Raw genomic sequence first — 27605 nt, 5'->3', positions numbered from 1 at the left:
CATCCGTATGTATAAGAGAAGTATTAAGGCATTTTAAATTATGCTTGAAAGAAGTTAAGACATGCTGTTCTAACACACAAAACAATTACCTGTGTGGATCAAGCAGAAAAAAAAAACAACTAAGGACAAAGTCTTAAGGTTTTTGTTCATTAGTACAGTTGTAAAATTTTTATTTGCTCCATGATCTTGGAGAACAATTTTAAATTTGAACATCAAACTATAAAATGCATCTGTTTCTCAGAAACATCTGACTTTTTGCCATGAATTGCTGTAGTCCTTAAAAGCCTACAGTTAAAACTTTTGGTAGGTACTTACCCTTGTGTTTGAATGTAGCACCGTCAGGGCCAGCGTTACTCTAGAGATGTTGCTCTAATTGGGTTAGTCAGAGCCACTGTTAGTGCGGAAACAAAACGCAGTACCTGCCATTCCGCCCGAGCTGAGTACTTTGTTCTTCAGCCTCATTGTTAGGGCACTCTGTGTATGCAGTCATCTGTGACACCTCTTAGCTTTTCAATTTTGAGTCATAATAATAAGGTCCGACTTGAGGTGGATAACAGCTCTAAGCCTGTTTAAACTCAGTTTCCTTTCCCATTTCAGACCACTTTGTAAATGACATATTAATCTTCCCAGTGGGCTGAACAACACCTTGTGGAAACTGTTAAGCACCTGTCCAAACAAATTCATTTTTTTTCTTTGGAATTTCTTTCTACTTTAGGAGGAAATTATTATGACAAGACTCATGTAATTGTAAATCAGCCCCTGGAGGGAGAAGAAACCCAGAAATGGGAAATTGAGGTATTGTGAGAGAAGCTGCCGCATCTCTAGGAAGGGCGAAGGGAAGAGGAACCTCACGTCCTGGATCGCTGACAGTGAACTTCCTCCCAAGAGAAGACTGTTGCTGTTAACCTTGGGGGAAGCTCAGAACATTCTCGCCGGCTAGTCAGTGTTCCTAGCAAGACTAGGTCATGACTTCTGGGAAAGGTTCTGCTCCTGCTTGATCTCCACTTTGGGTGAGCAAGTTGACTGCTGTGTGTTTTCTCTCTACCTGTTCCTGATAGCCATTACATAGGACACTGGTGGTGCTGGCATCCTGCATCAGTTATTAATATCCTAGTAGATGCATGTATGCGTGCAAGGCACAGGGAAGTAAATTCTTATAGGTCAAGTCATACTTCTGCAAAAAGATGAGTAATTTTTTAACAATATTTGAAGACATATTTAATAAGCCTTCTTCTTAAGCTGCTGTATTAGCTAAACAAAGGCTTTTATAACTGAAAACCTGTAAGTATTCATACTTACAACTGATCCCAGGGAGGGACCTCAGTTTTATTAGGAAAAGGCTCAAGTACTAAGAGTGTTTCCTGTGGCCATTCTTTGCTCAGTCTTTCAAACTGAAAAAGCACAAATAACCTGTGGCCTTCCTTGCACTCTTAGGTATTAACAGAGAACCCTTCTGGGCAGTAGGACTCTAACCAATGTTTACCTATCCTGGTGCTGAGACTTCACCCTAGAGTTTTTGCCCGGTCTGCCCTCAAAAAGTGTTTATAAAGACTGTGTCACTTACATATAAGATAGTCAGATTTTTCTTTGCCTGAAGTAAAAGGAAATTTCAAATGTTCAAATTAAAACCAAGTAGAAGTTGAGCCTTGACTGGACCATTTTAAGTAAAGGTGGAGTTGATTTCTCTGTGAAATGACAGAAAAATCACTTTCACTTCCATTTTAAATAGCTTTCTTTTGAGCAAAATCAGGTAGGATGTCATCTTGCACTTAATTTCACCTAATCATTACCACCTTTAACTATACAATTCACAAGCATTTTTCCCTCCTGAGCTGGTTTTATGCTTACATTGATACAACTATTTTTTTTATCCTCAACTTTTGCCAGAAAGCAGAAAAATGTGTATCCTATTTTTATATAGAAAGATTAATTTGTCCAGTGGTATTTTAAAAAATATCAATCTATATGCACTTTAGAATGTAAAATAACAGTGACTTGTTTAAGCTCAAAGACCAACTATTTTGAGTATTTTTTATATAGGCATGGTCTTTCCATGTAAATACTATTGGGTTTTCTTTTTCCTTCTATCTCAGGCTCTTGTGTCATCTTTCATGAATCATTTGTAAAACTCCCTTACGCCCAGAGATTTGAGTGCCTCTCATTAGTGTGGCAGTATTATTTAATGAAACTTAGGAGTAACTTTATTTTAAAGGGAGGGCTTATGTATACACAAAAGTATGTGTATTTCCATTGTAAAAAAAAAAAAAAACAATTCTTTTTTCATGTTCATTAAAATTTTTCTAGAGCCAATGAGGCTCTTTAAAGAAGTTTCTTCCAAAGACAAAGCCAGGTAACGACATTTAAATTTAAATGATACATTTATTGTAGTTGTGCCTTTTCTACCACACTGGATTAAATAAACTTGTCAAAAGTACGGTTTTGTCACTTCCTGGGACACATTACTTTGCCATTCTTCCACGTGCCTCTCTGTTAGTACATACGGCCTACTGCCCACCTGTAACAGGTCGGTCTCACACACGGAAGGAAAGTTGTGTAGAACCGGTCCTCCTACCCAGTCTTGACTCGGAGCCCCAGGGGCTCCCTAGCACATAAATCCTTGCTTTGTGTGTGTGTGTGTGTGTATAAAAGAATAGGCACTTGATCCTGTAAAGGCACTAGACTACCTGAATTAAACATTCTGTCCAGAGGGATAATACGAGGCTTTCCTTTTCCTCATCTGTGGGAAGTTTCAGGTCCTTGACAGAAATAGCTGAGCTGTTCCAAATTTGCTTCAGTGCATCCACATGAGATAAAGGAAAGCGAAGTCCGTGACACTGAAAAAGGAAAAACTAGTCAGATAAAATATTATTTATGTCTTTTAGTGGCATTTTCATATAAACTTCTGAAATTCTTAATATATCACTTTTTGATACCCTTCACAAGTAGGAAACTTGTTTCAAATAGCCTATTTACGGAAACTATAATTAGGTAACTTTGAAAACCTAGACTTTATGGAAGGCATCCTAAATTTAAATGTTTTACATTATACCTTTCTTGCATGTTCCAACTAGTATCTTTTAAAACTGGTCTGTGTGTATCACAGAACTGTCTGGCTTAATCACCTTCGTGCAAGGGCTGCCAATTGTATGAAATGTTAAGCCCACACTGCAGGCATGGAAAAGCACATTACCCATAAACCAAAGACCACAGGTTCTTCCCAACCACCACCAAGTCACACGTCACACCAACAAACCTCTGTTTCCTCATTTCCCATCATGTGTATCTCTCTCCTGTTCTTTAAAGAATGATAGACGTAAACCATCTTTTCTTGAGTTTCATCCTTTAAAGAAAAAAGCATTAAATCATCAACAACAATATCAAGTGCTTCAATACTAGGAGGATTTTCCAATAGTATAGGTCAAGAAAAATCTTAAAGCCTTGGCACTTAAGTGAAATTTATTGAATAAAGAATCCTTTTGGCAAAAAGTTATATATTTTATTATACAGTTCTCACAGATTATTATTGCTATAGAACAAATAACAGGCACTGTTAATCATCTTTTAAGATAAAACAATACACCTGCTATATCTTCAGAAACTTGATTTAATTAAAAAGCAACCATTTGTATATCAGCTCATCAACGAAACACTTGAGTTTCTTCTTTTAATCACATCTGCACTTGTTTGCATCAAAACTTGACATTCGTAGATATACACAAATTGACAATTTATCAACACCATGGAGTGAATATCACCTCTTGAGAAATACCAGCCATGTGATCTATAAAAATTTCCATTCCAATTACAGTAGCCTCCCAGATGGTCTCCACTTTCCCTCCTACACAGAGCAGCTGGTCTCTTCCAGAACCTTTAGTCATTCGTGTCACCTCTTAATAAGGGTCAAACACCTTGGCCTGATAACATAGTCGCAAAACTGATTGGTTATCAGAGTAACTAGGATTTTTTTTTTTTTAAATGAAGATGTGTACTTTTGGGGTTGTGTATATATTAGAAACCAGTCCTCGCCAGGTCTGGCCCTGATGGCTGCAACAACCTGGTTTTGGACACATCTAGTGGCCCCTGACTCTCATCCCCCACAATCATTCATGGGGTCTCCTCCTACAGGAGCTGATTAGGAGGAACAGGGTAAAGCCACAGGGCATGGGACCGTTCCCAAGGTCCTTAGGACAATAAAGGTTTACTAAGAAATGCAGAGGCTCCAACCCAGACCAGATGAAGCCCAGAAATTTATAATCTCAAAGTTTTCCAGCTGATTCTACGATCAGCCAGTCTGGGGAACCACTGGGTTAGATGGCAAGGTTATGGAATGTAGATTATCCTTCTACAGGACAGATAATTTTTTTTTAAAGAAGAAACATCAACAAAACCATATGTAAAGAGAGCTGCACACTGGACAGGATGCTGGGGAGGGACTGAGACAGGGAGGCTCACAAACGGCCTGCAGGTATCTGAGGCATAATGGCCCGAATCAGGGCAGAGGCCAAGACCAGACACTAGCCACCACACGGGAGGAAAGCAGAGAGCCTTCAATGCCCAACGGGCAGGAACAGTGAGGTCCGGGCATTACCTGCTCGAAGAACGCAACAGCACTAAGTGCGAACAGAGGGATTCCCAGAGGAGAAGGGAGGGGGCCATCTGTTGGTCTGATAACCTGAGATCCGAGTGGAAATGCCCAGAGAAGACAGGAAGCCTCCTCCCCTCTGATACTCACAGAGCGACTCTGATCTGGCCCCACCGTGAGGACGACGTGATCTTTAAACTGCAGCCTCACTACGCTGTCCAACCTCGGCAACTGTCCACCTAGAAAACCCACAGGGAAAGCCAGTTTTCAAATGAGGATGCCAGCAGTTCTCAAACAGTTTGCAGGTGCAGCTATTTAAGAACCACATTGACTAACAATATGCAGTGGATCCAAACATGGGCTGCCCTCTCCAGCTCAGGTACTTGTGATTAATATTCAGGTATGGTTTACATCCTTACAGAGCCCATTCTCATCGTGAAGACAGACTGACGCTTAGATAGGTAACGACCGGAGTTGATAAGTACATTAAACAGACAACACCTCCAAAGCCCGGCAGCTGTCACAACACAGACGGGGCCCCTGTCCTGCACAGGACACTTCTGTCCCCAGTTTCTATCCTCTGTTGCTTCTGGCTCTACATGTAGACTCTGGAAGGAATACCTAAGTCCAAACTGCACCACCCCACCAATTATTAGTTGTGTGACAATGGAAAATGATCCAGTGTCATAAAAGCCACCTAGTAAAAGTTCCCAGGAAAAAAAAAATTCCAAATTGAATTTAACTGAGTGTAAAAGCAGCCACTACAGACAGACTAGCCTTACAGGGTCATCGGGTTGGAGAGTCTTAAGGGATCACAGCTTTATTGACTATAAAGGCTAAGACAAGGAAAACGTTAGATGAGTATCTTGGGCCATTAGCCCAAAAACTTTTCTGTTAAAGATTAAAATAGGTGCTGGTAGAACATTTACTATTTTGAGTAAATGCAATCAGTAACAAATCCTAAACTTCCCCCCCAAAATATAATAAAAATATAAATAGAATCAATGTTAGAAGGGACCTTTATTTTAGTGGTTCTCAGCTGGCAATAAACAAACCTTTTGTAAAGGTTAGTAAAAATAATGCTTTCACTCAAGCCGACTGCGAAAAAGAAGTGCGGCCTGAAAGGGCCTGGCACTCGGAGCTGTGTCTCAGGCTCTCCTGCGGAATATCGGACAATTTCGCAGAACACCAATATATACAAGGCCACTCTTGACTATGAGAGATTGAGACAAAAACAAGTGTACTCCATAAACATGTCAGAAGTCAGGGAAAGAACACCATCCAAGCTACAGAAGTGACCCCACAGCCCCCTACCTGGGCTAATCTGAGTGACTGCTGCCGCTTTACCAGTTGTAACTTCAGCCTCATTTCATTCCTCCTGCTACTATTGGGTTGTCGGAAAAGTCATGATGTATTTTTTCTGTTTTTCGTTGCAAAAATGCGTCATGACTTTTCCGACAACCCAATAGATAAGGTGCAAAGGAGACCCAGGCATAGAATCCCTCCTTCCTGACAGCATCCAACCCAGAGCAAAGCTCTACTTCCTCGACCCTCTGCGAATCACTCAACTCAAACCCAGGTCCTATAAATCCTTTTACTGAGACGTCTCCCGTTCCCAATGCCATGCAGTCTTCCATATTGTAATGCTAAACCCGATTTTGTCCAACTACAGGCGTATGGTGTTGCTACAGGACAGAGAAATCACCCAGCCACCCACAAGTGTGTTATGTCATTTGCAGCCTAAACCTGTCACAAAATAGTCACCTGGGACTTGGGGAAAGTCGGTGACAACCTTGGGCACTCTTGTATTTCACCTGCTGATGACAACATTTTACTCATCTCTGAGTTAATTCCAATTATTTCAATGTTCAAGTTGTTAAAACTTTCTGAAGGTGATGAATACCAGCGTACCTATAAATACACACATTTCTCACCCCAAATCACAGGGCTCTCACTCCCCGTCATGTTGGCATGGGCTTTGCAGATGACCCGTGAGATGCAGAACACTAATGGTTGTGTGCAGCGCGTGCTGTCCAACTGTCACACCAGAGACAGATGGAGCACGGTAACTAAAATGCTTCAACATTCTGTCCGCTCAAAGAGGTGCCCACCTAGGAAAGCCTCCAAATATCCCACGTTAGCCCCCAACCACCTAGAAGGAAACAGCCACTCCACCTGGTGTTGAAAGCTCTGCTCCATCTCCCACATAGTAAGGTGGGAGTCTGTTCATAACAAAATCCTTCTTCATGTCTGCTGAAAGCAGTGCGTTGGTGCCTTCCAGCCGGTTCGCGAGCTTCCTCAGAAAGCCACATAATCTTCTTGTCGCAGCAGCTGTGGTTTCCACCTGCTAGAAACAGAGGTGAGTCCTGGCCAGACTCCAGCAGAACTCACTGCCTGGGTCTGTCTCCTCAGTAGTCCGCTGAGCACCACCCCCCAGTGTAGACGCAGATCCATAGAGGGGGTGGCAGATAGCTTACGAATAACATCCCATTATTTCTTTGTAACCACTGCTCATCTTAAGCTGCCTACTGTTTACAAAAAAAAAAAAAAAAAGGCAGTTTTCAGGATTTTGCCTGGAAAGGGATTCTCTGGAAATGTCCAGTCTTTGGCTCTTGCCTTTTGGAAAGTAGGTCACTGTCCTAAGGTGACTGCTTCAGACAGTGAAGGCAGCCTTTGCTCAACTCAGCACGAATTCACGCATCTCAAGCTAGCCAAAGAGTGCAGCTGTTTCAAATGTAAAACCAGGACAAGAAAGCCAGGGAATACACGCAGGCCGGGATCTCCAGCAGGCCTCTGCTAGCTAGGAGTCTCGTGGGTACTGGTCTCCAGGTCTCCTAGCCACATTATTGAATCAACCATGTATGCAGCCAGTATTCCTACAGTGTCTCGGTTCTTTGGGTCACACATAACGTGCAGCACCCATTTGATCTGCAACCCATGCAGCTCAGCAGGCCAGCACAGGAGCAGAGAAGGACCCCGGGGTCCCTCGGATGTAGGCCACGGTTGCAGCTAGCCCAGGCCGTGAGTCCCACTGCTCTCCCACCCGCCTTTACTCCTTACCAGGAGCAGCTGCCGGGGGATGCCAGCTCGGAACTCCATGTCCTCCTTGGCGGTGTCAAATACAAGCCCCGAAATGGTGTCCAAAAGGAAATCTCCCCATGAACTGGAACATGCACCGAGAACAAAAACAGTAAATGCACACAAAATATACAGAAAACACTGATGACTGACTAGTAAAGCCAAACGCTACACACGGAAGCTTCCATTGCATTCCAACTCCCCTGCACAGGCATTTTGAGTTCAATTAGTTTGACGTTACTCAGTATAAAAATGAAGAGCTTTAGCCATCACTGCTGCTCTCCCTCCCCATTCCCAGACACTCCCGTGGAAAGTCAAAGGTGGGAAGCTAGGCTTTATTCATGCTTTCTCTTAAAGATATCAGAGAACTCATCATATACTGCCATGAAGTAGGAAGTTCACGGGACCAATTTTTTTTAATGTTTTCAACAGTAACCCAAATATCTATGAAGAGAGCTTTGTAGGAAACTTTTAACAATCAGTATAGGACCAAAAAATAAATTTCATGTACAAAAAATCCAAAAGCAACACATTTAGGGTAACAGCAGAGGCCCTGGACTGGATGATGATCTGCAGTTACACTACATTTTCCCTTGTCCCTTATAGAAGAGGGGTGCTCCTCAGTAAACTATCCATCAACATCAATTTCAAAACAACTGACCCTGCAACTTGTTAAGCTCCAGCATCGGTTTTACCGGGGTTGGCAGAAGCCAGTGGCCCAAAATAACAAGTAGGGATATGCATCGTGTTCAGTTACCTTTACTTTCTCAGGGGCAGTTAGAACCGGCTCATTCCCAAACGGTTGCCAGCAAGAGAAACGCACTCTGTGGGGTTGCTTTCTTTAGACAGTTCTAAGCTGTTTAAAATTTTCCTGTGTCACCAGTGGATTTCAAATTATCAGCTATGTGCCAAATGGAACTTCACAGTATGCTTTTTCCTTCTCACTCAGTAAGCAAAACTAACACTTTCATGCTTCCCTCCTGGGGAAGCGGCAAAGGCAGGCAGAAGCCACATGCCCGCACTTCCCCCAAGACACCCACTGCTACCTGGTGGCCTAGCCGCTCTGCAACTTAACATTCCACCCAGCCTCCCATCTTAGATTGAACTTCAACTTGGAGGACACACGCAGATCCCTCAACAGCACAAGATAAACTCTTCTGTTGCAGGGCTGTAAGTGAAGCCATGTGGCAATAGTTCCCGGGGGAATTTAATTACAGTTAAACAGAGCTCTGTGCTCTTCTAAGAGTTAGAATGGATCATGGGCCTTTCTAAAATGTGGGACTACTACCTTTTGAGAGCACTTTGGTAAAAGCAACCGAATCAACCTGCTGTTGTCCCACACAGCAGACCCCAAATGTTCCATTAGGCTACCCTTAAGAGGCGTTAGGCAGAGGCCCCAAATCCTCCCCCAGTGCCTTAAGGAGCACCAGGACCAAAGCACAGGGATGTCTCCAGGGAGAAGTGGTCCTCGAGTTATTTTTCCAATTCTGGCTCAGCACCATGGACACAGATCAGCTCAGATCTCAGTCCAGCCCAGACACTGGTCACGGTGTCCATCCACAGCCCCAGGGAGGCAACTTCCTAACTTGGACAGCTCGTCCCCAGGCCCAGCTGACTGGAGAAGGGGTGTGTGGGACCCAAGGGCAGACTACCAGATCTCCATTCTTGGGACTGGGAAATAGCGAGGCATGCAATTAGCAGAAGCAACAGCTGATAGGTTCAGTGAGGTAGAGGGAAGCAGGAGAAGTGATGACAGCTTATGAGGTAAACAAGTCGAGGAAGGAAAACAAGAGAGCGAAAACCAATGACTACAAAACCAGTTGGTGGCAGTAAGAGAAATGAAAAAGACGAGACCCTGAGAAAGAGGAAGTAGCTGAGTAGCATTAATGGTGGGACACCATTACTACATGAATGCTCACGGGTCCACTATGTGGCTGCCAAGGCCCAGAGCTCCTTTGGGTCCAGAATGAACTTCCGCCTCCAGCTTCCCTCAGGCCTGCCCTTCTGTAGTTCCTGCGACCCACTCCTAAACGGCCCCCACTCTTCTTGAGGTGGCCTTGGTGACTTTCCATTCCTCACTATGCAAGGAACCTAAACACAGTGACAAGGGCATTTTTCATAAAGGAGCTTAATACAAGCTCTGGTCTTTTACGTGTGGGCAAAGGCAGCCCCAGCTTCATCCAGGCCCCGGCTAGTTCCTCCAGTCTCGTCAACACGAGGAGGCCTAGGTATGCCTACTAACTCGTTCTGCAAGGTATGGCTTTGAAGGCAGGGGACTTCCTGTTCCCCGGGCCTGGGCCTGGAAGGTCCTCTCCTCCTCCGATCTTCTGACCTGCCCTCTACTTCCTCATCGGTTAAGTCTCACTAGCATGGGTGTCACTCCTGTAGCCTTCCCTGACACCCCAGCTTTGCAAAGTGCATTCCTCTATGCTCCCAAGAGTCTCTCCTGCAAACCTACAATGGGATTTGTCAGTTTGGTAACTGTCTCCCTCCTACCACCACTTCCACAGTGTACGTTCTCTCAGAGCCCCTTCAGACAATGCCTGCACTCCAGCGACGGGCACAGGGACCAGAAGCTGCATGCAGGATAAATTAATACCTGGTGTTTGGAGAGGGATTTCAACTAGCAAGGTCACTGCTATTAGGAAATCATTCACAAGGTGCTACCGCAGCCCAGGTCCTGTCATGTGATGAGGCGCTTACAGAAATTTAACATGGTTTTCACTCGAACTGTCTTCAGTACATGTACACTTAAGTCTGACTGCCCCAGACTGCCTGTGCTGCTTTAATTTCATGAACTGTAAAAAGTGGAAACCTTAAAAGGGACTCAGCGGTTTCAATGGTTACAGAGTTTCTGGGGTGACGAAAATGTTTTGGAAACAGTGGTGATGGTTGCACAACAGCATGAATATAATTAATGTCACTGAATTGTACATTTCAAATAAGTTTAAAATGGCATATTCTATGCTATATATATTTTACCACAATAAAAATATTTTAAAGAGAAAGAGACAGATGGCAGACAGACACACAATGCAAGCCCAGCCTGGCATTCACTAATAGTGTCACACCTGCAGCTGTGGCTCCTTCCCAAACTACGGGAGCCTGGATTTAGGGAACTCCCAGTGTTACATAGTCAGGTTCGTGACATTCCCAGGAGGAAGCCCAGATGGGCCAATGGCACAGATAGGGTGCTAAAGGAAGACAAAGTCAGCAAAGCATCCTGAAATGTCCCTGCGGTTGGTAAGTGGGAGGGGAGGGGCCAACTCCCTCCTGTGCTTCCTGAATGTGGCCCGCAGCTGGGAGCTGTCCCAGGCTGCGAGGCTGGGAGGCAGAGGGCTCACTTGTTCTGGTAGGTGCTGATGGTCACGTGAGTGGAGTGGGCCAGCCCCGGGGGAGTGTCTGCTTGATGAATGGTCCCTCTGGGGAAGTACAGCAAACCACCAGGCTAAAGGAAGAAAAGAAAAGGGAAAGGGATTAATAAGGATATCTTCTCAGGCCCCTGTGCTTTACGGAGACAAATACAGGCTTTGAGTTTCAGTTCTCCAGTCTAGAAACTTCTACTGAGTGATTCACGGGGTGGTCAGTATGCTCCTGTGGGGTACTGCTGGTTTCGCGTCACTGTGCCCGTGAGCTTGTCACTGTGAACCCCAATCCTGGAGAGGCTTTCAGTGCCTGAAGTCACTTTCTTTATACACTTGAAATAAGATTATCTGAGACCAGATACACTTGAAAGTATCCTGCCCAGACCAGATCAGGGAGGCAACACTCTGGGGCTGGGAGGCCTGCTCCCTCCCTCGCCACCCTTCAGTGGTGCAGTGAATAACAGGACCTTTAGATGCACACAGACTCCGACACTTACTTGCCGGTAATCCCAGCAAATTACTTCACTTCCTGAAGCCTCAGTTTCTTTATCTGTAAAATGGAGGCAATAACCCCAAATCTCAGGATTATTTTGAAAATTAAAGGAGAATGCCATACCCAGTGTTCTCGGAGCGATAATGGGTGTGGGGTTGTACTATAATTATATTACCCACCAGTCCCTGACAGTTTGTGAGCTCTTACAGGCAGGGCCTATATCCATCTTGTATTCCCAGAGCATAACCTACCAAAGCACACAACACAGGCTCAAGAAATGCTTGGACAAATGGATGAAAAAACCATATAACCCTTCACTGGAATCTAAAAACTAGACGAAGCTAAATATCAGGCACTTTTTGGGCAGATGAGCCCCCTCCGCCCTCTCTTCTCTCCCAAACCAGTGGAAATACTCTCCCCAATCACTGCTGCCCTGAGCTGCCTCCTCCCTAATCCCGCCCAGATAAGACGTTCTGTACAGCAGCTGCCTAAGGAGAGAGAGGATCCTGGGAGCCACTTATCTCCCCTCTGCACCCACAGCCAGGAAACAGTCTGGCTTGCTGGTTAAGAGCTTGGGCCCTGGAGGGAGAGCTCAAGAAATATCAGATTAAAGACACTTATTTTTTAATGTTGAGATTTGCCTTAAAGCGAGAAACAGTATACAATTATATATATTCAAAGAGCTATCTTGGTGGCTTCTTTGCCATGAACCAAACTGACAGGAAAATTAGTACTTCAAGTAAATAAATGCTTTACTCATAATTATAGCTATCGTTTGCTGTGTCTCTGTGCCAGCTCTCTGAATGAGGCCCACACATCTATCTTTCTTCCTTCCTCCCTTCCTTCCTTCCCACAAATATCTGATTAATGCTTCCCTACCCTCCCCCGTGCCAGGCCCCACGTTAGGCACTGGGGACAGAACACCGAACAAAACGAAGACCTGCCCTTACGTAATACATTCCAGAAGAGAAGACAAACATTTGAGAAGAGAGAAGAGACAGTAAGCACAATGACACTGGTGGGGCGAGAGATATCAAATAAGTAATATCAAGTGGTGCTGAATGCAATGCAGATAAAATAAGCAGAGGAAGGAGGGGAAGGATGCAGATGGAAGTTGGGGGTGGAGTGTGCCTGGCGTAAGAGGTGCTATAATATTTCATCCAGGATGGTCAGTGAAACCTCTCTGCTAGAGGGGCATTTCAGTAGAGCCCTTTAGGAAATGAGTGAGCCAGCCATGTGACCACCTGAGGAGAAAGGACTCCAGGGGCAGGGAAGAGCAAGTGCAAAGGTCCTGAGGCTGGAGCGTGCGTGGCAAGTTTGAGGAGCATCAGGTAGGCCAGTGTGGCTCAAGGGTAGTGAGTGAAGGTAGACACGATGGAGGGTGAGGTGAGAAGGCACAGAGAGGCCAGATTATAGGGCCTTTGGGACTGTTTGAAGGACTTTGGCTCTTATTCTGGGTTTAATAGAAAGTCACTGGAGGTCTGTGCAAAGGGTTCACTGGATCTCAAAGGGTCGTTATGGCTGTTACATCAGAAAAGTCTGCAAAGGGGAGATCAGATAGGAGATGCTGGTATAAAGCTACGCTTGTGGGTTTTATCCTGAACAAACAGAAGAATGCGGACCCGTTTACAGGGAGAAGGAGGCCGGGGACGGGCTGGGACATGGGATTCTGATTTGGGGAACACTGAATCTGCGATACCCTTTCCCTTTCCAATGGAGACATTGAGTAGGCAGGTAGATAAGAGGCTAGAGCAGGGGTCGGCAAATTGCGACTCTCGAGCCACATGCAGCTCTTTGGGTATGTTCCGTTTCAAAAGTTTGCCAACCCCTGGAAGAGCCAATCCTGTCCCTCACAACAATTTAAAAATTACTCAAGAGCCATAAATATATTTTTACATAATCACCATTATGTGAATAATATCCTTTAACAATTTTATAAATGAAACTATGATAGTTTTTACATTTTCAATTTTACTTCAGAGCCTGTGGCTCATGAGCCGCAGTTTGCTGAACTCTGGCGGCTCTTCTGTCTCAAAAGTTTGCCGACCCCTGGTCTAGACGTGGGCTGGAAATATAACACAGCACTTAAAACACATCAGTGTGGAGGGGATTAAAAACCTTGGGATGGCTGTGGATTGAGACAAGAGGTACAGGAAATGAGCCCTGACGCCCTAACCTGCAGAGGTGGGAAGATGGAGGACAAACAGCAAAGGAACATAACTAGGAACAGTCAACATGAAAGGAGAGCCGAGAGAGGCCGCATCCCAGGAGTCCAGGGAAGAAAGCGAAGTGACCCACTGTCACATGCTGCCAACAGGCAGACAAAGATGGAAACTCAGGGCTGACCACTGTCCCTGACAACATGGAGGTCACTGGTATCCTTGAGGAGGGTGGTTCTGGAGGAATGGTGGGGAGAACCTACAGGGAGGGGCTCCTGAGAGGAGGAGAGGAAATGAAGACAGGGCGTTGTGACAGGGTCCCCAAAGATTAGTGTAGGTCCTAATCCCTGGCACCTGTGAATATTTAAGTTACACGGACAATGTGAACTAAGGCTGCAAACAGAATTGAGTTGCTGAAAGGGAGATTTTTCTGGACTGATTATCCAGGTAGGCCCACTGTAATCACAAGGATCATTAAAAATGGGAGAGGGTATCAAAAGAGAACCAGAGACAGCAGTGCGAGAAAAACTAAGCTCCATGTCCCTGGCTGTGAAGATGGAGGAAGGAGCCATGAGCCAAGGAACGCAGGCGGCCTCTAGAGGCTGGAAAAGGCCAGGACACAGGTTCTCCCCTAGGGCCTTCAGAGGGGACGCAGTCCTGCTGACACCTTGATCTCAGCCAAGTGATTTGGACTTCCGACCTGCAGAACTATTCGATAATAAATTTGTGTTGTTTTAAGCCACTGAGCTTGAGGTAATTTGATAAGCTGCAATATACTGGCATATGGCCATCTCTTCTAGGGAATTTCATTGTTAGGGAAGCATCACAGTAATATTTTTCAATCCTTACAACCTGTAAGGTAAATATGATGATCTCCATTTTAATAAAGAAGAAACTGAGACTTAGATAAATAACTTGCCCAAGGACACACAGCCCCTAAGTGACAGCAGAGGAATTCGAACTCAGATTTGTCAGCTCCCCAAGCCACAGAATGGTGTTGCCACCACAGGGTTGGTGTTCGCCCCGCTAAATCCTGAATTTGGCAGATGTACCACACAGGCTGCCATGGAGGAGAGAGGAAGAGGGACGAGAAGGGCTCCAGGACTCTCATCGCAGCCCCCACACCCGCCGCAGCTCAGCTTTTCTATTCCACATACTGGGCATTTACGCAAGATTTCATTGGAAGTGTTTCACCAATTAAAAACTCACATGTATACAAACATACAAGTTGAAAAAGCCTGCAGTGCATGATGCTGTCCTTCTCCCAGGAGCCTCAGGGCTTTTCTTAATGAACTGTGACCAGGACGGCTATGATCAGTGGGCAGTGCTCCACCCCTCCAAGGCCCACGCCATCCGCCCTGAAGACCACTGTGAAGCCCGACCTCCTGGGGCAGGGCGAGCAGCCAGCAGTCAGTCTGGGTAACTAAGTCCTGGCCTCAGCGACCATGGATGGCTTAGTCTTTAGCCTAAAAATAATCAACCAAGCGCCTAAATAAACATGCTTCACCAAGAGCTGGGTTGCCAAACTCTTTCTGTAAAGGGCCAGATAATAAATACTTGTGGTTTCTGGGCCATGTGGTCTCTATGGCAACTAGCCCACTCTGCAGTGTAATGTGACAGCAGCCCTAGACTACACATCAGAAATGAGTGTGGCTGTGTTCCAATGAGCTTTATTTATGAAAACAGGCACCAGGCCATATTTTTGACCCATGGGCCACAGTTTGCTGACTGCTGACCAAGAGCATAAAAAATGCAGAGTAGCTTTATTGTTGTATTTAAGTCTCCTATAATATAGGCACCCATCCTAGAAAAGGGACATTGTTTCCCCCAGTTACTGGTAGGCAGGCAAAGTATTTAAAATGAACAAAGGGTCCTAGGCACTGAGTAAGAAGTAGACACTAATTATAACTTTAAGAGACAAGAAATAAAAAATGAAAAAAAAACACCCCAATAACTATATGCAATGCTATCAGGTAGGCAGAATCTTAGGAATGGTTTGAATTATCTTACTGCCACTGAAGGAAATAAAAATTTATGTTTTGTAGGCGATGGCATCAAGTTTAATTATGGAGCTATTCTTTCCCTCTAAGATTTTTTTCTCAAGAAACTCACCTGCTAGGGTGACTGGCTATGATCATGCCCAGGCTAACTGCTCAAAGACACTTTCTCAGCAGCAAGACACCAACAAACTAGCATGTGATCAAGCTACCTGGCTTCCTGGAAGACTCAAGGGCTTTCATAACTACTATCCTTCTAGTGACTTTATGCAAGGGCAAGGGAGGTGAGTGCAGAAAGAGTCAGCTGCACAATCAGGAGGAAAATGGGTCATACTGGAATTTTACCAACAAAAAAAAGAAGGGGCCTCTGGCTGTGCTCTGCCTAAGCAGCCTACAGCCCCATGCTGACCGCTGTCGTAGATTCGGCACAGCTGCCCAAGGCCACACCTTCCACTTTTAGTTGAGATAAGTCAGGGGACACTGAATTCATAATTGATTCCTGTTGAACGTGGGTTATATTTGGAGACACGTTATATGGAAAATGAACTTAGTGCTTCCTCGCTCTCTTCCACAAGTGCAACCTACCAAGACTCCCTGGGAAGCTGTATGTGCTGGCTGCCTGGAACAAGAGCTCCCCTGCCCTGTAACTCTTGGATACCTTCCCACGGGGACCATTACATGAACAGTAAACCTCAACCCTGAACTTGTCTCAGGAGAGGTGCCCGCAATGGAAGTGCCGTACCTTCAGCGTGAACTCGTGTGCTGGCCTCCCAATCCTGTCCTCAGCCTCCACGCTGTACTCCCGTGCCAGGGGCCGTGTCGGGGGGTAGAGGCGCCAGTGTTTCTCCCCCTCCAGCTGCAGGATGAAAACCTGCAGAGAGCCACAGGACCGGAGTGTCAGAGGGCTTCCCGACAACTCGCGAGGCAGTGCTTCTAGAATAGGAGCCCTCCGAGGGCTTAGATGAATTACAAGTTGCAGATAAAAAATAGAAATGAAAGATCAGAGATACACATTGCACTCCACACTTAAAAGCTGCCACTACTGGTTTTCACTTTTAAAAATAGGTAATCATGAACCCTGATACTAGAAGGATATTCATTCTTTTCACTTTCATGAAACCTCACTGAGCTCTTTACAATCCCACTACATACCCACTATCTCATTCCTTTAAATCCACTATCAGACAACTGAAAGCCCATAATCTCTGATGGAAAAGCCAAGCTTCAGGTATGACTGAAAGTCTAAAATCCTGAATATAATCGTTGGCAGATAGGAAAGCTTCAAGTTTTTTTATTCTTCATTCAGCCAAAGATATTTTAAGGCTCTGTTAAAAGCGTTTTCTTTTTTTTTTTTTTAACCAAGAACTTTTGAAAAATGTATTGATATCAAATTGCTCTCAAAGGAGGACAAAGGGAGTTTTTGCTAATTACTCTGTGTTCACACCTTGTATTAGTACAAAAATAAAACTACGAAATACCTAAGCCAAAGAGTTAATTTTTTTTGGCAGCCACAGCAGAGTGAAATCAACACTTGTCTAGGTGCCAGCGCTTAAGTGAAACCATGACCTTCATTCAAGCTGCCCCAAGATTTTCACAAGGAAAAAAAAAAATAGTTTGGGGCAGCAAAAGGGACAAAATGAAAGCAGATGTAAGGATTGCTTGTGACCTCACCTTATTAAAGACCATACTCTGTGAAATTAAAGAAAAAGCCAATCACACTTTTCTGTAGATAAACTCAACAAATACCTGTTTCATAGGAATCTGTAGCTCTTTATATTCATCAGGCTGGAAACAATCTCTTCCCTTGGAGAAGGGCCAGGAAACCAGTTTGGTGGGATGAATTTTGGCCCAGGATCTAGGTGGGGTCAAGATCTCCAGAGGCTACACAGGAAGAGTGGACAGAGACCTGGCCCAAGAGCAGCGCTGAACCCTGACAACTATCCTAACCCAGGCTCACACAACTCCTGCTTCCCGGAGGTGAGCCGTCTTCCTCCTCGTACCTCAACATCGTCATAATGGGGCGGCAGGCCCTGAGATCCGGCGGGTGTGATGTACACATTCGAGCCAACCAAGGAGCCAAAGTAGCATTCCAGCTTCTCCTGGATCCTCCAAAGCTCATCCTTTAGTGGGGAAAAGAGAGAAGAAAGGGTGGGAGGAGGTGAACAATATATTAGCAGTGAGAGGAGGGACATTTCTTTTTCTTTTTTTGGGGGGGGGGGAATTTGGGGATGGGAACAGTGCTGGGGAATTGGGGGAAGGGGAACAGACAAGTTGCTGTCCTTTTGGTCTTCAGTCTAGTTGTGGAGGACGTTGCTTCACTGGCCCAAGTTGGCACCATCATTGCGCTCTTCCTTGGCGAGGCAGATCGGTCGCCGGCTTCTGGACGGCTGCTCACTGCGGCTGCTGGCTACTCACGCTGGCTGCTGGCTACACACAGTAGCCCATGGCAACCCACTGCAGCAGGGGCTGCAGCTTACGCCATCACCTGCGACTCACGGCAGCTCAGCTTCAGGTTGAGCTGTTGTTCAGCATCTTAGCTGTAGAGGGCAGTGTCACTGGCCCTCATATGTGGGATCCGAACCAGGGTCCTCTGGCGTCACAAGCCAGCTCCCAACCAACGCGCCACTTGGCCGGCCCGGACATTTCTTATTTGCTTCCCAAGTCTCTACAGCACAGCCATGATGTCCCGGACACCGAGAATTAAGCAGTGAAAACCCACCAAGATCCTTGCCCTCAAGAATCTTCTGTTCCACTGCAGACACCACAGAAAAGATGCGAGCACATATACGAGATTGGCTAGGCAGGCAGTCTGGGCTCATGTGAGGCTCTAAGCAGGAAAATGACAGCCATCGATTTATATTTTTAAAAAGCTCACTCTGGCTATTGAGTGAAGAATGGACTGTAGAAAAGCAAGAGAGATCAGTTGGGAAGCTACTAAGGCAGCTGCCCAGGTGAGAAATGAGCAGTGCGGTGGAAAGGTTGAGATGCACTCTGAAAGTAGCACTGGTAGGACTTGTGGATGGACTAAATAAATCCAAAGCGCTCTATAAGGGAATGGGAAGAGTAAAAAAATATACTGCTGGGTTTTTGCCTGGAGCAATTAGTTAGCTCCCAGCTCCATTTACTGAAATGGAAAAGACTTGCTAAAGAACAAGTTTTTCAGATGGGGAAAAATGAGTTCTGTATTAGAAATGTTAAGCTTGAGCCACTGAGCCCCGCCCCCACACGGAGATATTTTTAAGTTAGCTTCTGGCTGTCTAAGTCTGAAGTTCTGGCAAGAAGTCAAGGCTAGAGATTTACATTTGGGAATTCCCTGCACAAAACTGATATTTAAAGCAAGGGAAGCAGAAATGATAATGTAGGAAGAGGGTACAAACAGAGAAGGAGGAAATGGGCGGAGAGAAATTCCCTCTCTCCAGGCACTAATCTGCTTGTAGGGTATAAATCAGACTAAGGGGCCTAGAGAGGAGCCATATATTCCTGCAAGAGGGAAAGAACCTGATTTTCCCAAGGCAGATAAGAAGAAGGGAGGCAGCAATTAGGCCACATGATACCAGCAGCACTTCCTATGTGCAAGGCACTGTTTCTAAGTGCTTTACGTTTATTAATTGTATCACTCTCCGAAGAATCCCATCTCAGATGCTGGGTATTATCATTAGCTCGTTTACAGATGAGAAAACTGAGGTATGAGAACACACAGCTAGTAAATGATGGAGCCAGGATTCAAATCCAAGCAGCCTGGCTCTACCTTTAACCACAACTCTACACCATCTAAGGAATTATCTTAAAGAAAGACCAGTCAAAGGACTTTGAAGAACCGGTTTCAGGCATATGAATGTATAGTGACCAGCACATAGAAAACACTAAAACATATTTAAAGTATTTGCTGGATAAACCAATGACCACAGCTTGGGAGTAAATCCTACCACTGAGCTAAAAAGGGGTCTACAGTATTAAAAATATCAAGTGGGAAAGAACTGGGTCAGTATGAAGAAAGCTTTGGGAGATGTCTTTATAAAGACCACTGGGCTACTCTATAGATCTCAGAGGTTCTACTTAACACAGGAAGAGTAATTTCATGGCATTTGAACAGCTCCAAAGAGTCAGAGCTCCCAAGGCGTCTAATTTATACCAGGGAGGGGCTGGCAGGACCTGGTTCTGTAATTACATTTATATGGTGACTCGAACCACTGGAAAAACAGGGCTTCTCCCTTCTCTGCTGGCCTGAGAGCTGTCTCAGGACCATACGGGTGACTTTAGGGATCCCAACTCAACCATCTGGGTCTGTAATTGATGAGTGTATGAGCGTGCGAGTGTGTGCGTGTGTGTGTGTGTGTGTGTGTGCGTGTGTGTGTGTGTGTGTGTATCTTTTCTTCTTAAAGGGTACTGAAAACCCTGTCGACCGAACAATTTTCCCATCTCTACTGGATCTTTAGCTTCTGAATCTGCCAAGTGTGGCCTACTACAAAGAGATGTGGAGGCAAACCATCTCAGTCCAAGTTATAGTTACAAGCTCGGTGACTTCAGCTTTTTTATTTGTAAAATGAAGGCTCACACTCTAAGACTGTGGGAAACAGCACAACACAACTTATTCCCCATCCTGTTTAAATTGCAAAGCAGTACACAAGTGTAACTGCTTCACCAGCGCTGACATAGGCACAACCACGGCCCCTGAAATGTGTCTTCTCCTTAACTCAAGACTCCCATCTATGCCTGCAGATGCCAAGGAGGGCCCCAGAACAATGAAAAAAATGGGAGCCTCTCTCCTACCTGGGTACAACCTCCTCTCTCCACTGACCCCCCCCACAGAATCAAAACTGAATGCCATAGTTAATAGCAGAAGCCCACGTGTACGCCTAAAGAAAGGCAAAAACAAACATGCCAAAAGTCCTACCTTTCAATTAACATCTTTAAAAGTACAGTAGGAAAATGCCTTAAATGTGGAATCCGAAGTCCTTACTTAGTAGCTATGGAAAAGTCACATCTGTGAACTCCAATTTTTTTTACATGGAAAACGGAGACCACAATGACTGCCCTATTTCAAATGTCTTTTGGAAGATTCTAAAGTTAACACGTGTAAATATTTGGTGAGCTCACCCAGATGTTTGATATACAGATTACACAACGCAGGTGGGGAACCACTATGGCTCTCTGGTTAACTCATTTCCAGACTAATTACAATAAGCTGTGCACACTGTGAGACCCAGTAAACAAGGGGCTGAACTGCCGCTAGATTTTCCTATCCTGATATTAATGTACCCATTCCTAAACACACACACACACAACACTAAACCTCCTCATGATATATTTAGAACCCAGCTTCTAGTGTAAGAGAGTGAGCTCCAACAGCTTGTAGGTCTGTCAACTACTGGTGATGGAAAGACAAAAAAAAAAGCAAAACAGGGTGCATCCTAGTCTAGCCTGGTGTCTGAGTTTAGACTGAGAGAACTCATCCTTCTTGCGTTAATAAACATGGCCAAACAGCTGAGGCCGCAGGGTAAGGGAAATACATTCTGACCACCTGGAATCGAGGAGGAAGAACATGCAGGGCTTAAGTAGATGAGCAACGCCCAAGATGATTCTGAAGTATAGAAATGAAGCCACAGAGGACAACACACATATGGCAAACAATAGCTTTCTATTGGTCTGTAACCAAATTACATGTAATCAACTTCAGTGATCTTTTATGTTCATAATTCTTAGGTGTCTAAAACCTACTCTTTTAAGAAAGGTGCTGCTTCTAGCCAAGTAAAGAGTTCAAGGACTGGCTCAGAGAGAAGCACCATGGTGTCCCCATTTTCTGAATTCATGTCATATCTGGCAAGTGATTTATGAATTCCTGTTGGGTGCTTGGGCCAAAAGGTTGGCAATTCCATAGACATTTCCATATCGTATGATAGCCTGCAATGGAATATCTGAAATCAGGACTTGTGCTAAAAAATCTAAGCCTACTTAAACTTTATATAGAGTACAAATAGGTTCAGGATCCTTCAGACAAGAAAGAGAATCATTCACCAGATTAATCACCAGATGAGACACAATGGGATCTAACAGGGCGACTCTTGAGGTCAGTCATGAGAAGCATTATTGGTAACTGATCACAAAATCCAGGAGCCACCAACACAGCCAGAATCTTTGCATATAATCTTTGCACATATACCCCCTGCATATGGAGCCTCGTGAACTGCTCTCCTCCTCCTCCCGTGCTGCCACTTCGATTCAGCTGTGGGTCACTGAAGGGGATTTCTGAATGGGATAAAATAGGACTCCGAACAGGCCATCAGATTGTTTGGGGCCGCCTGTCATGTAAAGATCTCCAACCTCTACAAAAGCAGATTAGCACATCCTGAATCTGCATTTTATAAATGCAGAAACTGAGCCCAGAGGAGGCAAATTCCTTCTCCACTCTTCACTGATGTGGAGAAAATTAAAAAGTTAGCCAGTATTCTGGGCTTGCAAATCAAAGCTATCCTACATGTAGGACTGCAGCCCCAGGCCCTCACGGCCACACAGGTGGCCTGCTGTTTATAAAGGTGAAGAAATATGTTTCTTGAACATACATCTGGAGTGTGATCCAGTCATGGCTCTGAAGCCTCTACTTAGGTAGATGCAGGCAGTAAAAGGCAGCAACTTCAACAAGAAAATGACCGCCTTTATAATGACAGGACAAACCAAACCGAAATGTCTACCATATACCAAACCGACACCAGCCCCCAGAGCATGCTCCCGGAGGCGTAATGTTACTGTAATAAACTTTATAAACTAGCAACAGAATTTAGTTTGTGCATCTTGATGACACCCAATCACGTCCACCCTGAATGATGGACATTTTCTAACAATTTGTCCAAAAGGTAACCAGAATCTCTTAATTTGGGATACATTTAAAGTCCAAACAGGAGCCGCCTCTTCTCACACTGGCAGGAGGAAAATGATCATCAATCCACAGGTTCATCCATGGGCTGATCCGTGACCAAACGGAAAGCACTTTTAATACAAACAAGGATACTGCAGCGGGGAGAACCTGTTACCTTAAATCTCTGAGGCTGGTGAAACTGAATTGTTGCCCTTTTCTGATCAAAATCTTTTCTCAGCTGAAGAAAGTGCACTTTGCCATCTTTATTTAAAACCTTCTTCTTCCCATTGACACACCGGCAGACATTCACGTCTCTTCCGTAGTCCATACCCCGGCTGCACAGACTCCTCAGATCAGACAGCTTGAACAGGGACTGGTAATACGTGGCCAGAGCAGGGTCCTCCCTCTGAATGAGAAGGGGCTTCTGCTCCCAGAATTCCTTGAAAAAAGTCTCTGTCTTGATGGGCGCAATTAAACTTTCAAAGAGACCGCTGGGACTGCTGAAGTTTAAAGTCCAGGGCCCCCCAGCTGCCTCCATTTTCAGCTGTTTACAGGGAGCGGGCCCCTCTTCCTTCCCAGCCCCTGCAGGCTTTGCTTTCTTTGGCATGGTTCTGTCTTCAGGACACAGCCGTGAGGAAATGCAAACCTACCAAGAGAACAAAGGACATGTGTTGGTGTTAGCAGATCGTACACACACAACTGCATGACCATGGCGCCTTGAGTTGATGCCTTTTCCTCCAGGGTGTGATACAGACTTAAGCCAACACCATTTCTTCCAAAACAGGACTCAGTCTCAAAGGCCAGATTAAACATTCAGCTAAAAGATGGTATGTTTTCCTTGTACACAAGCACTAAGTGGTGGAATTCATTGTTTATTTATTAGGAAGTGTAATTATCCCAAATTAAAGGACCCAACTATCTTAGCAGTTTCTACTCCGAGTTTTAGCCTGTGGCCATTGACAAAGCAAGTCAAAAATCTTTAATTTGGCCTCAATCAGCACCAGGTCCCAAATCTAATTAGATGTACTCTGAGTAACAAGCACTTGACTAAAGAGCTACCAACAGCTGCCCACTGCCAGGTGCTCCCCACCACCAGGTGCTCCCCACCACAGCTTCACCCCCAACTGCTTCTTGTTCAGGAGAGCAACCGGTAGTCCCCTGGGCCAGTGGTGCCACCTGGTGGCTGGAGCAAGAAGCTGCCTGCTCCCAAGTAGCTTCCTCAAGCACCTGAACCTCCTCACTCCCAGATCTCAGCTTATTCCTGAAAATTGCCACTTTATCGGAAACCCCTTCCCCATTAGAAAAACAAACTAATTAGAGGCTGAAAAGTGAAGGCTAAAAATAGTTCTATTATACCAAGTCTTTAAAAAGCTGTAACTTTTAAACTAAGACACAATAAAATGCCAACCTCTAACACAGCACTCCACCATCTTGAATGTACGTACCCATCACCTGGGCTAGATCTGAGGTGGGGCTGAGATTCTGCATTTCTAACAAGCTCCCAGGTGACACTGCTGCTGCGGGTCCACAGACCACACTTGAGTAGCAAGACGAGCAACACCTCCAGGCCTCTCTCAGAACCACCCCAAACCACAACTACTGTCACATTTACAATGCAGGTGTCCCTCACCTGGGGTTCAAGAAGGGTAACTCAAATTATATGAATTCCCTGAACTGCAAATTTCTATTTTAAAATATTTTTTTTCGGGGCAGGGGGGGCAGGTGTCCATTGTTTAAAGGAGTCGCTGTCCCAAAATGATTATAAAAACCTGAACTTATAAAAACCAATATCTCCTAGAGACCAGTAGCTTATTTATAGATGTTAGGGTTTCCTATTTTGTTGGGCTATCAGAACTGCAAGAACACTGTGTTCTGCTCCTGTGTCTTATATAACTAAGCTATGTTTCGGCTACACTGCTAAGGAGAATTAGTGGTCTGGCCTGGGAAGTAAGCACCCTGGAATAATGTTACACATTGCAACAAGTAATTTATAAATGAACATTTAGAATGCAACCTGAATGTAAAATGAACAAATTAGGAAGTAGAAACATCAAAATATAAAGCTCCCTAGTGGCCTCATTTTAGCTTCTAAATTGTGTACGCACAGACAGCTCTGATCAAGGGCTATTGGTAGGGAAACACAGGACCCTGGTGGAGAACTAATAAAAACTGATACTAAAAGCTTGTATTTGAGGCCTAAGGGTTTAGGCTTAGAAAAAGCTAAACTTTAATGTTTTCAGGTATGTCATCCATGAGACTTTTCTGAAAATGTTTCCTATTCTTAAGTTTTCCAGACCATTTTGATTTCTCATTGAACCAAGTCTTCAGTGAGACAAAACAGTGCTAGTACTTGGAACTCAGACATAAAAACTGATTAGTTAATCTGTAAGGCCAGCTTACAGCTGACATCTGGGAACTTCGATTTCCCTAGCATTCCCACCACCATTAAATGATAAGAGTGACCCACTGTACCTAAACTCTTTGTGCAAACAACGTGGTTTATATGAACATCAGCTTTTCTTCTGGGAGTCTGGGAGTTTGGTAGTGCCAGGCAGAGGGCGTCTAGGTGACCAGCCCTCTATTGAAAAAAAAAAAAAAATCCTGGGTACTGAATGTCTAATGACCTTCCCTGGTTGGCAATTGGGTAGCCGCTACCCAGTTGCCGCTACCCAGTAAGTCACTGAACTTACAATGGTCTTGGGGACCCCCAACATGGCTCACATTTAATTTTTAAAAATTTAGATTAGCTCAGAGGGCTCATATCATTAAAAATACCCTATGATGAAGTAATTTCATATTCAGCCACACATCTCTTATCCCTCACAATTGGTTTAACATTTAAGGGATGGAAGCAGCAGGAAAATGCAAGTGAAAGGCTTGTGATCTTTAAGCACAATATCTGAATCCAGTATAAGCACTATCGCCAAGAAGTGTAGTTAAACAGAGTCCACAGAACACTTAAGCCAAAAATAAATCACTTAAAATATTTTTCCCATCTACACTTACTAACAAATCAACCTCAGCACTGCGTAACAAATGTTTTTGTTACAATATACATTTCACTACTTATGCTACCAAAATTACATCATTTACTGTTTCTCTATGTTCATATCGAAATGATTAACAGGCTCAATTAATTGGAAGCTAGCTTAGCGGTTACTGGAAAAATATACTATTTCTCTGATTCTCGCACTACCCATAATGTAAGATGACAATTTCTTTTTAACAGCTTGTGGGGAGTAGTGGAGAGAACAGATGACATACTATATCACATAGAACATACAAAAATCGAAAGATGTATCATCATTTCAGAAACTATAAAAAGTAAAAAAGCATGACTTAGAATCTAAGAAATATGGTAATTAAACAAGAGAATGCTTTGTCTAGGAAAGTACAGCCAACACAAGTCGGCCTATAAACCTCACAGACCACCCAAACAGAAATTTAATATTTTTATAAAGCTACAGGGGGGAAAAAGTAAGCTTTTAAAAAGCAATTGTTACCATATAACAATATATACAAATACGGAATCATTATGTTGTACACCTGAAACTAACATGTTATATCAATTCTATTTCAATTAGAAAAAGTTAAAAAAAAAGCAATTGTCTAATTTGACAAGTATTAAAATGTAAAATGATTAAGCCAAAAGATTCATGGTTTATATCTTACTAACTGCCCACTGATAAAAAACACTAATTAATCTAAACACCTTTGAAGGATTAAAACTGTAGAAAATAATCCATACTGATAGCCATTCCACAGCCAACAAATAGAAACGGCCTTTATATTTTTAAGTGTCTTAATCTTTTCTATAGAGATAGTCACTGACAAGAAGTCATAACACAGCTTCTTGAAGGAAAGGATGGCTGTACATGCACATTTCCAGATCCTAAGAGTGGCAAATAGGAGGACCCTAAGAAATGTTTGCTGAATGATTTTTCCCCCCCGTTTTCATCTCTTGTATATAATTTTAGAGAAAAGTCTCAAAAGCCTTACACAAAAAACAAAGTTGGAGGAAACAGATGGTATTTTCAGAATAATGGGGTATATTCAAGAATAATGGGGATTATTCTTCTGATGGCAACTGGCCCTTCAACAGTATTGTCAGAGCTGAAAGGCACTTAGCCATCAGTGGTTATAACGAATGAGGGGAGGGAGGTATGTCTTTATAATCTGCAAAGCTTTTGTGTGGGGGTTACCAGGGATGCTTCTGAACATGAAAATTTCTGGGCCCCAGCCTACCGGATTAGCACTTCTGGTAGGCTGGGGCCCGGAAACCTGAGTTAATATAGTATGTTCTCTACGTAAATTTTAGATCCACTAACATAGGGGATCATAGTCACTCGGCTCAATTACACACACACCGCTACCTGACGGAAGTGATATATTGCCTATAACAAGTTTGCCTAGGCTGGCCTAAAACATGTAAGGACCCAAAAAATTGTTGATCATTTCAGAGAGGGAAAACTGGTTCTCCTGTTGACCAAATCTGTGATTGCCAGTTACCTCTTTAGTTCTATTTTAGAGGAAAAAAATGGATTGCACCTCCTCAATGTATTTTAGTGATCACGATGTTACAAAGGCTGCGGCCAAAGAGACAAAAACCATCCAAACGATGGTGGGAAAAGCTGGGTCAATCAGGCTCCTCCACTTCAACAGAAGCCCAGTGACATGAAAGGCCTGGCACCGACTTCAGAGCTAATTAGTGGAGTAATGAAGATCCTGGGGCTCCCAGGACTACACACTTCCGGACAGCACAGGGAACAACCTGGTCTTTCTTACAAACCTGTTGGACAACCCAACTGTCCCGGCAGCCGTTTTAGAAACACGTGGCGACGAGCGAATGACTGGGACGGGAAGGCTGTCCTTTGAAAGTCCGGGTGGGACGAGCCTGACACAGACGCCGCGGCCCCGCCCCCGCCCCCGAGGTCCCAGAGGCCAAGTGCGTCCCTCAGGCCGGCCGGAGCGCCGGGGCGCTCGGCCCACGTGGCGGCCACGCCAGGCAGGCGGGCCTCGCGCTCCCGCCCCGCCTCAAACTTCCCGCGCGCGCGCTCGTCCTCAGCCCGGAGACCCCG

At 44.5% G+C, this 27605-nt stretch overlaps 2 protein-coding genes across 3 annotated transcripts in view; one reads left to right on the top strand and one right to left on the bottom strand.

The window, feature by feature from the left end:
* The window catches only part of CRYBG3 (crystallin beta-gamma domain containing 3), a 108012-nt gene extending 105578 nt beyond the window's left edge, over positions 1 to 2434 (top strand). Inside the window, exon 22 of the mRNA XM_019628218.1 lies at positions 716 to 2434. Coding sequence (XP_019483763.1) covers positions 716 to 804 — 89 coding nt within the window. The 3' untranslated portion in view covers positions 805 to 2434. The remainder of the gene's footprint in view (positions 1 to 715) is intronic.
* Positions 2243 to 27440, bottom strand: RIOX2 (ribosomal oxygenase 2). 2 transcript variants are annotated; one of them, XM_019628220.1, is made up of 10 exons: positions 27317 to 27440; positions 22703 to 23173; positions 17675 to 17794; positions 16417 to 16545; positions 11005 to 11108; positions 7643 to 7745; positions 6758 to 6926; positions 4733 to 4821; positions 3254 to 3340; positions 2243 to 2834 (listed from the first exon to the last, which is right to left on the bottom strand). In XM_019628220.1, the coding sequence occupies exons 2-10, from the start codon at positions 23132 to 23134 to the stop codon at positions 2676 to 2678; spliced, it is 1392 nt and encodes a 463-aa protein (XP_019483765.1). In that variant the 5' UTR covers positions 23135 to 23173; positions 27317 to 27440; the 3' UTR covers positions 2243 to 2675. The 2 variants fall into 2 exon arrangements, with proteins under 2 accessions (XP_019483765.1, XP_019483764.1); XM_019628219.1 differs by having other exon boundaries at positions 6758 to 6929; positions 27317 to 27439.
* Between the last annotated feature and the right edge of the window lie 165 nt (positions 27441 to 27605).

Source organism: Hipposideros armiger, unplaced genomic scaffold, assembly GCF_001890085.2.
Source record: "Hipposideros armiger isolate ML-2016 unplaced genomic scaffold, ASM189008v1 scaffold_760, whole genome shotgun sequence".
In the NCBI taxonomy this organism is placed as follows: domain Eukaryota; kingdom Metazoa; phylum Chordata; class Mammalia; order Chiroptera; family Hipposideridae; genus Hipposideros; species Hipposideros armiger.
This window is presented reverse-complemented; position numbering and strand designations above follow the sequence as displayed.